The sequence below is a fragment of the Elephas maximus genome, chromosome 14, assembly GCF_024166365.1.
Source record: "Elephas maximus indicus isolate mEleMax1 chromosome 14, mEleMax1 primary haplotype, whole genome shotgun sequence".
NCBI classification, from domain to species: Eukaryota; Metazoa; Chordata; class Mammalia; order Proboscidea; family Elephantidae; genus Elephas; species Elephas maximus.
This window is the reverse complement of record NC_064832.1, coordinates 30,126,984-30,139,853: the sequence shown is the minus strand read 5'-3', so window position 1 is coordinate 30,139,853 and position 12,870 is coordinate 30,126,984. Positions and strand designations below refer to the sequence as shown.

Genomic DNA, 12,870 nt, shown 5'->3' with positions numbered 1-12,870 from the left:
TGGCATGGCATGAGCTGGCAGGTGGGGGCAGGGCAGACCTGGGCTAAAGGTGGGCCAGTAGCTCACTAGCTAAGGTGGCTCAGTGTGGCCCATTGGGAGGGGTGGAGGTGGTGTATGGGGCAAAAGGGTGAGCAGTAGGAAAGCATGTTTCCCTGGTTACTGGTGCTCTGTCTTCTGTTTGGATTTCTATGAAGTTGCCTTCCCATACCCACCCCCCGGGGTTGTTGATGACTGTGCTCCAAGAGAGCGATGCTGTGCCGCATTAGTTGGCGGGGACCTCCACTCCATATCTCTCCTTGTTCTCTGTTTTCCTTCGGTGTCTTCTTTCATTTGGTGTTTGATCTATTTCTTTATCCCTTCATTTGATGTTTAGGGTTCCAGGATTGACATTCGTGTCTGTTTTACTTAGTTTTTTGGGTCTTTGCTGCAGAGGGACAGCATGACGTGTCTATCTAGGGCCCCATGTTCTGTCTGCTTCCCCTATCTATAGCATTTTTGAGTGTATCTCTTTGTATAGCTTTTTAGTGGTTGCTGTAGGTATTACATTATGTGTGTGCGTATACATGTGTATATATATATATATATATATATATATATATATATATATATATATCAATCATAGTCTACTGGTACCGTCCTTTTACCAGCTCAAGTGAAGTGTAGAAACTTCACCTCTCTTTATGTCTTTTTACCCTCGCCCATTTATGATATAATTGTCTTAAATGATTTCTCTGCATCCTTTAGAACCATACCAGACAGTATTATAATTTTTACTTTAAACATAATTTAGAAGCATGAAAAGAAAAAGACAAGCATATTATATTTATTCATATTTTTGCTTACTGTCTTAGGCTGGGTTCTCTAGAGAAGCAAAACCAGTGAAGCATATATATATACATACAGTTGGAATTGACTCAACGGTGACAGGTTTGGTTTGGTTTTATATATATACATAGAGAGACAAAGAGAAGGACAGACAGACAGAGAGAAACAGATTTATATCAAGGAAATGGCTCTTGAGGTTGTAGAGACTGGAAAGTCCTAAGTCCATAGGTCAAGCATCAGGCTGGAGGCTTCTCCTGACTCACATAGCTGCAGGTGCTGACAAATCCAAGACTGTCAGACTGCTGGTTCACAGGCTGTGGAAACTGATGAATCCAAGATTGGCAGGTAAGATGGCAGGCTTCTGGCTCAAGTCCTAAGAACTGGAGTTCAGGTAATGATGAGACGAATGCAGGATCCAGAGCAGAGCAAAAGCCAGTGATCTTTACCAGAAAGATCATGTACTGGATGCTAGGCCACACCCTCAAGAAAACTCCATTTCAACTGTTTGGCTGCTCATAACAGATCTCATCAGGGATGTGATTACATCATTACATAACTACCAAACTACATCATAACTGCCAAGCCACTGAGAATCGTGGCCCACACAAGTTGACACATAACCTTAACCATCACCGTTACCATGCTATTTCTTTGTTTTTAATGTTCTGAGATTCCTTCTTTTGATGTTTCCTTTATGTTTAGAGAACCTCATTTAGTGGTTCTTTTAGGGCCTGGCAACAAATTCTTTTAGTTGTCCTTCATATGAGAATGTCTTGATTTCCTCTTCACATCTGAAAGATATATTTACTGGATATAGGACTCTAGGTTAACATCCTTTTCTTGCAGCACTTAAAAAATGCTGTGCCACTTCCTTCTGCCCTCCATAGTTTCTAAGGAGAAATCCAGTATCGGTTAGATTTAGGTTGCAGCGTCACAGGGAGGTACTCATGTCAACATGGGTACTAAGTCAAATGTTCCCTAAGTTTGAGTCTTCAACTTCTGCCAAAGAATTTAATATTTATTGTACATTCTTTAAATTAGGAAATTTATCATGTAATATATTGCAGCATATAACCAAAAAACCAAACCTGTTGTCATCTAGCTGATTTCGACTCACAGCAACCCTATAAGGCGGAGTAGAACTGCCCCATAGGGTTTCCAAGGGGATGCTGGTGGATTTGAGCTGTCAGTCTTTTGGTCAGCAGCCATAGCTCTTAACCACTACACCACCAGGGCATATAGTAAAGACTTAACCATTATTTTTCAACTAAAGTTTCAAAGAAAAACTAGTGCTTCTTCCTATCTTATTGAAACCTGGCAAAATGCGAGCAGGAAGGAGTAGGGCAATGCACAAAATAACTTTGTGTCTGTTTCTTTTTAACCCAGCGTGGAGAGAAAACCTATGTCCTTGCCTCTATCCACCTCCAAAGCAGAAATGGAACAAAATGTTAACTTCAGCGATAGCAACAACAACAGTAACTGCACAATTGAAAACTTTAAGAGAGAATTTTACCCCATCATGTACCTGATAATCTTTGTCTGGGGAGCCTTGGGAAATGGCTTTTCCATATTTGTTTTCCTGCAGCCATATAAGAAGTCCACGTCTGTGAATGTTTACATGTTAAACCTGGCCATTTCTGATCTCCTGTTCACGACCACACTGCCTTTCAGGGTTGACTATTACTTCAGAGGCTCCAACTGGATATTTGGAGACTTGGCCTGCAGGCTCATGTCTTACTCCATGTATGTCAACATGTACAGCAGCATCTATTTCCTGACTGTGCTGAGTGTTGTGCGTTTCTTGGCAACCGTTCACCCTTTCCGGCTCCTTCATGCCACCAGTATCAGGAGTGCTTGGATCCTGTGTGGCATCATATGGATTCTTATCATGGCTTCCTCAACAGTGCTTCTGAAGAGTGGGGTTGAGCAGGAAAACAATGTCACTTTATGCTTGGAGCTGAATCACAATAAAATTGTTATACTGAAGGCCTTGAACTACATTGCCTTGGTGGTGGGCTTCTTTCTGCCGTTCTGCACTCTCAGCATCTGCTACCTACTGATCATCCGAACTCTTCTAAAGGTGGAAATCCCAGAATCAGGACTGCGGGGTTCTCACAGAAAGGCATTGACCACCATCATCATTGCCTTGATCATCTTCCTCTTGTGTTTCCTGCCCTATCACATACTGAGAACCCTCCACCTGGAAAAGTGGGATATGTGCAGAGCCTCACTGCATAAAGCCGTGGTCATCACACTGACCTTGGCGGCAGCCAATACCTGCCTCAACCCTTTGCTCTATTACTTTGCTGGAGAGAATTTTAAGGACAGATTAAGGGTTATCCTTGGAAAAGGTCATCCACATATGACAAAGATCAAAGGCAGATTTCCTGTTTGTATGTGGTCGAAAAAGGAAACAAGATTGTAAGGAGTCATTAGGTAAGGCCTTCTCTTGGGTACTTGCATCCAACTTCATTCACACATAGCCTCCAAGTGACCTTGTACTCACACCATTTTGTCAGTTTTAAATATCTAACTGCTCATGACTTTATGTTAATAAGACCTACTTCAAAAATTTCACTAGTTGTATTTTCAGTGGTTGAGTCTAAATGAGGAATGTAGGAGGAAAAATCCCTATTAGAGCCTCACATTCTGAAATAATCAGATTGGGAAAAAATTCTGAGTCCAGTGGATGCTGGTTTTCACCAGCTGTACCAGGTGCCTAACCCACCAAAGATTCTAAAATTTCAACTTTAAGACTGCTCCAATTTTCCCAGATTCTCCAACTCCCCTTCCTGCTTCAATACCCTGAGATATAGCCAATTAACAAAGCTACTGGAGGACCCAGAGACGATAAGAAGTACATCCTAAGAATTCGGGGGAAAGACTTTGACTGTGAAGAGGAAGGCTGTCTGGTTACAGAGCAGAGTAATGGCCCTAAATAAATACAGTGAAAGAAAAGGGGAGAAGGATTGAGGCAAGAGAGAGCTGATGAGAAGTAGGGGGAACAATGGGCTTCAATTTATACTGGGGGAAGGGCTCTAGCACACCGAAGGCAACAAATGTTTTCTTTGCTTCTCTCTTGGCAGAGGATAAGGAAGGACAGAAAGAGGAGGAAGTGAAGCTGGGGCATTACTCTAGGGAACAGGGGTTATGTAGGGTTGACTTCACTGCAGTTCTTACTCCTGCCATTAGCTCACTGGAATGGGGGCCAAAATAAAGACAATGGCTCTAAGGGTTTGGGCTGCGTACTCAGGAAGATGGTGGGGTAGAAGTCAAGTTACAGAGGTGGTTGTACCCGAGACATTCTATTAACATTTCGTAGACCATGACATGGTGCTGCTTTCCCGTTTGAGAGAGTGTAGAAAGCACTGGATAGTGGGAGGGAGTCCTTCTGTCCACTGAAACAAGGCTCAGGGCACTACCAACTACTGTTGTAGCTGTAGTACTGTACTGCCAACCACTGAGTGTTTTCCCCATGCTGGGCAGACTGTGCTAGGTACATTATATTCATTAACCCCCCTTAACCCTCACACCAAAGCTCTGCATTTCCATTTTGCAGAATAGGTAACTGAAGCCCAGAGAAATTAAGAAATTGGTTCAAGTTCACGCAGCTAGTGAGAGTTTTAAAAACCACTGTACGGGAGTGTTGGCTGGGTGTTCTCCCTCCTGTCCAACTCTGAAAGGAAGATCGAATGAAAGTCTAAATAAGAGCTCCCCTCCTCCATCAGGCACCTGCCCCTCCTCAACTTTCATTAGGAAATAGAGATTTCCTGTCTGGAGTTGTTGACCCCAGCCACAGCAAACAGTGGGAGGGAGGTGCTATTATGAAGTTAAAAAAACTAAAAGCCAGTTTCCGTTGACTTGACTCCAACTCACAGCAATCCCATGTGTCAGAGCAGAACTGTTCCCCAGTGGGGTTTGCATTGGATGATTGTCAGAAGTAGATCTCCAGGCCTTTCTTCCAAGATACCTCTGTGTGGACTTGAAGCTCCAACCTTTTGGTTCCCAGTCAAGCAAATTGTTTGTACCACTCAGGGACTGTTACGATGCTAGGGAAGGATTAAGTGAAAGTGTTCATATTAAACAAGAACCCCAGTGCCCTTCTCTCACTCAGGAGTCTGCGGGATCCTCCTATGGGAAAACTGCCTAATTCAAGAAAAAAGACTGACAGATATAGACATTTGGGGATCCCCCAACACAATAGTTGCATGCCTGCCCTAGTACCCACCTTACAATGAAGGCCACAATGCAACTCGCCCCTTCCACTCACAGAGCATCTAACCAACATTTTAGAGCCTCATTTGTAATTATCAGCAATAGTCAATGATTACCACACGTTTGGGGAAAAAGTTCTAATATGAAAGACACCCATAAATAAATGTGAGGATAGAGATACTACATTTTTATCTCCCTTGTACTTTTTTTTTTTTTTTTGTACTTTTTATCAGGATGTGCTCCTCCAAAATGAGAGATTAAACCAAGACAGAAGAAAACATGACATCCAGGAAAGGAAGAATCCAACACGGGAGAAAAGTGAAGAGAATTCCCAGGATGTTGGTGTGCAGCAGGCCCAGAGAGCAACTTTTCCATATAGGAGTGGGAATCTCAGAGGACTCCAGGAGACATATCACCTAGAAAAACAAGAAACTAATTGCTTTGCACACATTGAAAGGGATTTCTATCTCTCTTGGAGAGCTTGGGATGAATTAGTGATAAATACATAGACAACTAAGCAAATGAAAAGACAGTGATATTGTTAAATACTAGGGAAAAAAACTGTTATACAAGATATTAAAGGTAACCATAATACACTACATGGCTCAGTTGTAAATAATATTTACATAGAGAATAACATAAACAGTAAAATGCTGTGATATAACTTCTTTCAAGGAATGAGGGGAGAGGAAGTTTATGTGTGTGAGAGAGAGACAGAGGTGTAAGAAACCTAGAGTCCTGTCTTCCATCACAGAAAATACATAATAACTAAAGTGGAAAAATGATATAAAGCTGTGTAAGTATGTTATTTAGCAATAAAAACTAAATACCAGAAGAAACAGCTAAAGGAATTGTCAGGGATTGTCTCTGGAGGAAAGTTGGGAGTGGGGGAATAGAACGAAATTTATCTTTCCCTTTTAAGTACCATTTAACTGTCTAACTTGTGAATATGTATTGCCGACATAAAATAAAAGTTACGTTAAAATTCAATTTGAAAATTCAAATTAATTCTGAGTTATTAAAAAAAAAAAAAGAAGACGACGAAGAAAGGCCACCAGAAATGAAACCTGAATGCCTACAGGAGAAAGGAAAGCCCCATGACTCCATTCCTGCCTGGTAACAAGCTGAGTGCAAGAGCCTGGGTCCACATGCTTCCTTCCTTATATCCAGGAGAAGAAAGAGGGTGTCTCCTACCCATACCCTCTAACAAAAGTCCTGGGTTTCATTTTCATTAGACATACTCAGCTCACACACCATTCTTAAACTAAGCCAAGGACAAAGGGATTACTCTGAATGAAAACAGAGTCCACGCCTGGAGTGGGGGATGGGGTTAACCCCACTGAATACTCAGGCCTACTAACTGGTACAGGGGTGAAATGGGGCCTGCAGAGGCCATATAATATCCGCACCACGTGAGGTGGGGGCAAGACCTGCTAGGCAGCTGGGGATCTAGCTGGGTACCTGAACAGCATGTCCAGCAGGTCAGGGTGCGTGCGGTCAGATGGGCTTTAAGGAGGAAGGGGGAAGCTAAATTATGAGGTTATATTGCTAAGTCATAGGGATTTGAAAATGAAATCTGGTAGGATAGCACAGTTAAGCCCAGGTCCTTTAGGTGTGTTCGGAGGAGCTGTGAAAAGGATTCTGCCAAAGATGTGTGTTATTAGTGTCTGTTATGGATTGTGTGGTATCCCCCAAAAAGATACCGAAGTCCTAACCTTTGTTCCTGTAAATGTGGCCTTATTTGGGGAAATAGGACTTTGTTTGCTTTTTTTCTTCTTAAGATATGATCGGTTCCATTAACAAGATCATACCAGAGTAGAAAACCAAATCAAACCCATTGCCGTTGACTCCAACTCATAGAGATCCTATAGGACAGGGTAGAACTACCCCATAGGGTTTCCATGGCTGTGATCTTCACGGAAGCAGGCTGCCGCATCTTTCTCCTGGAACAGCTGGTGGGTTCCAGATGCCTACCTTTTGGTTAGCAGCTGAGCGCTTAACCACTGTGCCACCAGGGCTCCTTTGCCAGAGTAGGGAGGGCCTTAACCTTAATCCCTTCTGAGCAGTGTCTTATAAAAGAGGAGAACAGACACGGGAAGCAGAGTCACAGACCGGTGCCATGGGAAAATACTACAAACAGCAGAGGAACGCCAAGGATTGCTGGCAGTCACTAGTAGCTAGGAGAGGAGTGTGGATCAGTTTGTCTTTCAAGACCTTCAGAAGGAATTGAAAAAATCAATACCCTGATTCAGACTTCTAGTCTTCAGAAGTGTGAGACAATAAATTTCTCTTCTTTAGAGCCATCCACTTTGTGGTATTTTGTTATAGAAGCCCTAGGAAACTAAGACAGTGTCTTAAATCTGTGGGGTGTGTGTGTGTGTGTGTGTGTGTGTGTGTGTGTGAGAGAGAGAGACAGAGACAGAGAGACAGAGAGACAGAGAGAATGACTTACTTTTTCCTTTTCCAAGGTGTTTCCTTTCTCCAGCCAGGGTGGAGACTCTCACTTGGTGAAATATGTTGCCCTTGGGGAAGGAAACTAAATAGAACTGTTTATTTACCAAAGTGAAAGCCAAGTGTGTTCCAGGTTTCCAGATACAGTTCCTTTTGTTTGAGAGATTAGATCTTCCCTCGAGCAAGTATGTAAATTGTTCAACTGGGAGAAAGAATTTTGTTGTGTAAACGTTGGTAGAATTATGATACTGGAACTGTGATTTTAAATGTGTGTCTCAGAAGCAAATGAAACAAATGCCAGTTTATTTTTGTGATGATTTTAAGTGATGAATTCTGTTTTCATATTTAATTACATTGATTTGTAATTTATTCTCAAATAGAGAGGATGTTAAACCCGCCAAAAATGGGGTAGGAGGGGAGATTGGCAAAGGGGATGGCTTTCTAAGGAGAATTTTTTATTCCTTCTTAGAAAAGTGCTTGAAAATAGAGACCCTTCTGTGGTGGGAGAATTAGAGAGTAAGAAGGGGGTAATCTGATTGATAATGGTGGTGGGAGATCCTTATTGCAAGGACATTTCATGCCTAGGTAAATAGAAGGCAGCTACTTGTTGTCATTGCTATTGTTGTTAGCTGCCCGACACACGGCTACTCTGTGCACAATGGAACAAATTGCTGCCATGTCCTGTACTATCCCCATGACTGGCTGGGGATAGGAACGTTGTGATCTATCCACAGAATTTTCATTGATTGATTTTCGTAAGTGGATCGCCAGGCCTAGATGGTCTTAGTCTGGAAGCTCCAGTGATACCTGTTGAGCATCACAGCAACACACCTGCTTCCACTGACCGATGGGTAGTGGCTGCACAAGAGATGAAGTGCCTGGGGATCAAACCCAGGTCTCCTGCATGGAGGACAAGAATTCTACCACTAAATCACCATGGCTCAAGGCAGTGGCTAATACAACCCACAGGAAGAAATGTAATGAGAGAGGACTTGTTAAAATGTTGGTATGTGTTTTAGAGCTCTAACAATAGTGCTGGCATAGGAATCCACCCAAACATCAAAGAAGCATAGCCTGAAAGCTCAGGGTAATTGGAAAGGCCTCAGAAGAGTTGGAAAGGCCTCAGAAGAGTTGGAAAGGCCTCAGAAGAGTTAGCTGCATGGTGTGCTGAGGAGGCAGAATTCCAAGTCCTGCAAAGCCTCCTGCGTTCCCAGTGGGGCATGGACATAGCAGAGCCTGCTGGACATGAAGGGGACATGCTGGCTGGGTCAGTGGACCAGTGTGGACCGGGGCTGAGACCAGACGGTCCTCCTGATAGCTGGTCCATGTAGGACTGTTGCCGGAATTGAATAAGGTTCTTGCCTCTCACTGGTCAAGAACGAACAGGTAAGGCACAAAGAGTTTTCCACACAGGCAAAGCTTTATTGAAGAGGCTTTCAAGTGGAGACAAGGAGGGCCTAAGCAACACGTACCCCTGTCTCACAGAATGAAGGACTCGTCTGGGTTTTTAAAAGTTCTTGGGTGGGAAAAGATTCATGCTTATTCATAGGCACAGGTGGGAATATGTTAACTACAGTGCGTGTGCAGCAACTTTCTAAGATGGCTCCTGTTCCGGAGGCCTCTGGGATTTGTAGCAGGACTTATTATGGGGTGTCGTGCCTACGCAGTCTCTCACTCCCCAAGTTCGATTCCCCGGCTGCTCCTGCAGCCCTTCACTGCCGCTGGTGGAAGGTCACACAGTGGTCACGGGTGGATGTTCTGCACACGTCCCTGGGGCGGGTTTTATCCAGCTGCTTCTGAAAGACAACTTTAAAGAAATTTGCCAACTATTTTCTGATACCCTGCCCCATGGTTCTGGGGAATGGCTTTGTTTCTGTGCCCTGGCCTATTTCTTGTTACTTTGTTTGCAGATTTGGGGGCCCCTCTGTTCCCTGTCTTAGGACCCTCAGGACTTTTGTATAACTCTCAAGTTAGGGAAACCGTTGTATAAGTCCCAATCGGGGAAACCCTGTAGTGACCAAGGCTGAATTTCCCATCAGCCTGATGGGATGAGTACTTCAAGTCTGATATAAATTAATTGCCTTAAAAATAAATATAACTTGCTCATCTGAGTCTGTAGAATAAGAGACACTTTCTACAATATTCTATATACTGTTCTGCACCTTGCTTTTCATATACATACGTGTGTGTATATATACATATATATATACACACACATATCTTGACCCTATGTGACAAAGTAGAACTGCCCCATAGTTTTCTTGGCTATTATCTTTACAGAAGCAGACCACTGGACCTTTCTTCTGCTATGCCACTGGGTGGGTTTGAACCATCAACCTTTCAATTAGCAGCCGAGCACTTAACCCTCCATGTGGGAGACTTGGGTTCAAATCCTGGCCAATATACCTCATGTGCAGACACCACGTACCTGTCAGTGGAGGCTTGCATGTTGCTATGATGCAGAACAGGTTTCAGCATAGCTTCCAGACTAAGATGAACTAGGAAGAAAGGTCTGGAGATCTACTTCTGAAAATCAGCTAGCAAAAACCCCATGGATCACAACAGTCCATGCGTGCAGCAGATTGCGGAGATGGCGCAGGACCAGGCAGGGTTTTGTTCTGTTGTGCATGGGGTCACCACGAGTAGGGGGCCTACTGGACAGCAGCTAACAACCACAGATATATGAAAGAGAGGTAAATAGATAAATGATAGACTTTTCTCCGTCCTTCTAACAGCTGCATGTAAACATGCGTAACGTAGATAACTCCTCTCTCACTAGATATTTAGGTGGTTTCAATTATTTGCAGTTGTTGCAATGAACATTTTGTGCATATATTTTTGTTCACATACGAATATGTCTGAAGGATTAATTTCTTTGAGTAGAGTTTCTGCATCAATATGTATTTACACGTTTGATGGGTAACTGTCAGATCCCCAACAGATATGTAATATCGACAGTGCATGGGAGTGCTGTTTCTCCACACCATGTTGTTCTTTGGATCAGAAAAGAAGTACACATAATTTGGAAAAGAAAGTCACATAGGTGGGGAGGAAGGGGAAGGGTACTCAAAGTGAGGTTAGAATGGTAATTAGGTACTTTCCCTTTTGTTATCTGGAGCAGAGCAGGGAATGAGTCCTCAGCGTTGCTTTCTGAAGGAAGCCAGCATTTCCATTCGGTACATCTACCACTGTTACTAGATACCTGTCTTCAAGACCTAGAATACCATTCAGACCTGCCATATGATCCAGCCATCTCTCTCCTAGGTATTCACCCAAAGAAAAAGAAAGCATGTGTCTGTACAAAGGCCTATACACAAATGCTCATTGCAAATTTATTTGTAATAGCCTGAAACTGCAAAAAAAAAAAAAACCCAAATGTTCAATAGGCAAACGGATAAGCATAATGTGGTACATTTGTATGATGGAATACTACTCAACAGTCAAAAGAAATGAACTATTGATACATGCAACAACATGGGTGAATCTCAAAGTAATTACTTCTAGCCATTCTAACAGGTGTGCAGTGGTATCTCATTGGGGTTATAGTTTACATCTCCTTAATGACTAATGATGTTGAGCACCTTTTCATCAGTTATTTCTTTGGAGAAGTGTTTGTTTAAATCATCTGCCCCATTTAAAATCTGGTTATTTGTGTTCTTATTATTGAGTTGCAACATTTCTTTATCTACAAGGTAGTCCCTCAACTATAAACGAGTTCCATTTCTAAGTCTTTGAGTCAAATTTGTTTGAAAGTCAGAACAGTTCTGTACAGTTCGTATCTAACATCAGTTAGTCAAATATTTGTATTAGTATATAGTAAATAGTGTGCCTTTCTATGCATGAAAAACATTAAAGAAACACTTCCAAGTACACGAAAACATCTTTAACATAACGATACAGTAATAATAATAATAACGTTTTGATGTGTGTTGCAAAGTAGTGCCCATCTGTTATGATGAACCACCGTACGTACCTAGAATTTTTAATATAATAGGCTTTATGGGGATTGGTTCTTAACTACGGGTTATACTTCATTCGAATTTATGTACAACCCATAGTTCCAACCCAAGAGTACCTGTTTTCTACATACTAGTTCTTAATCAACTATATGTTGAAAATACTTCTTCATATGTGTGGCTTGTCTTCATTTCCTTAACAGTCTTTACAAGAATAGGACATTTTGATTTTAATGAAATCCAATTTATCAGTATTCTCTTTTATGATTCGTGTTTTTTGCATCCTAAGAAACCTTTGCTTAACCCACGATTACAGGGTTTTTCTCCTGGGTTATCTCCTAGAAATTACATAGTTTTATATTTATGTCTATGATTTATCTTGAATGCATGGGACGCAATGTACAGGTTGAGGTGTTTTTACTGCTTGTTTGTTTTGTGTGTGTGGATATCCAACTGTTCCAGCATCCTTTGTTGAAAAGACTATCCTTTCTCCATTGAATTGCTTTGGCCACTTTGTCTAAAATCGATTGACCAAATATGTGTAGGTCTGTTTCTGTACTAATACCACAGCGACTTTTCTGTAGTGTTACAGCAAGTCTTAAAATCAGGTAGTGTGAGTCCTCCAATTTTGCATTTCTCCTCTCATATTTTTTAATTCCTGTTTTTTTTGTGCTGCATTGTAGGTAAATTCTTAATGCAATTTTCCGTGTCTCTAATTCTCTGCTGAACTATGTCCAATCTTCAGTTTTTCCTGTTCAGAAACTTTTTATTTCTATGACTATTATCTTTTTATTTCCAAGATTTCCAATTAGTTCTTTCTCAGATCCAATTGTTCTTGTGTCATTTTTCTGATTTACGTTACATAATTTCTTGCTTTTTTACAATGGAAACTTCATTTACCTTTTTTAGCCTCTTAAATATACTTTTTAAAAGAGTTTTTGCGTCCTCAAATTTTGTTTCATAGAATAATTTCATTTAGACTTCATTCATGATCCAGTTGTTGATCTTCCTAAGTTGTAGAATTGACTTCAGGCTTGTTTTGAGTGGAAAGTGTGTGTCGGTGTTTGCTTTCATTTTGTTTATTGGTTTGTCTTTCTGTCTGTCTCGCTCTTCCCTGGGCTCATTCTACTCTAATGCTATCAGTCGAGCCACTGTCTCTCCTTCCAGAACCACGTTTTAAAGTAGCATTCTCATATTCAAGGAAATATTGGAGGTATTGCAGGTCCAGTCACCAAAGCAGCCCATGATTTAGTCCAGATCCTGCCTCAAGCTGGTATCATTGCTTCTCACTTCTCTAGGTCACTATTAAGTAACTCCATAGCCTCAAGCAGTGTTCCAAAAGGTTTTTTTTTTCAAGTTAATTCTTATTTTATAAGCTGAGAAGCTGACACACTAAACATCTGTATTAATCCACCTAGCTCTG

At 41.7% G+C, this 12,870-nt stretch overlaps 1 protein-coding gene across 4 annotated transcripts in view; it reads left to right on the top strand.

Moving 5' to 3' along the window:
- CYSLTR2 (cysteinyl leukotriene receptor 2) overlaps nucleotides 1–7,414 on the top strand; it is a 215,424-nt gene extending 208,010 nt beyond the window's left edge. For all 4 annotated transcript variants that reach the window (XM_049852984.1, XM_049852982.1, XM_049852983.1 and 1 more), the window contains 2 exons: nucleotides 2,212–3,261; nucleotides 5,274–7,414. In XM_049852984.1, the coding sequence (XP_049708941.1) occupies nucleotides 2,228–3,250 (1,023 nt within the window). In that variant the 5' untranslated portion in view covers nucleotides 2,212–2,227 and the 3' untranslated portion in view covers nucleotides 3,251–3,261; nucleotides 5,274–7,414. The remainder of the gene's footprint in view (nucleotides 1–2,211; nucleotides 3,262–5,273) is intronic.
- Nucleotides 7,415–12,870: the final 5,456 nt, after the last annotated feature.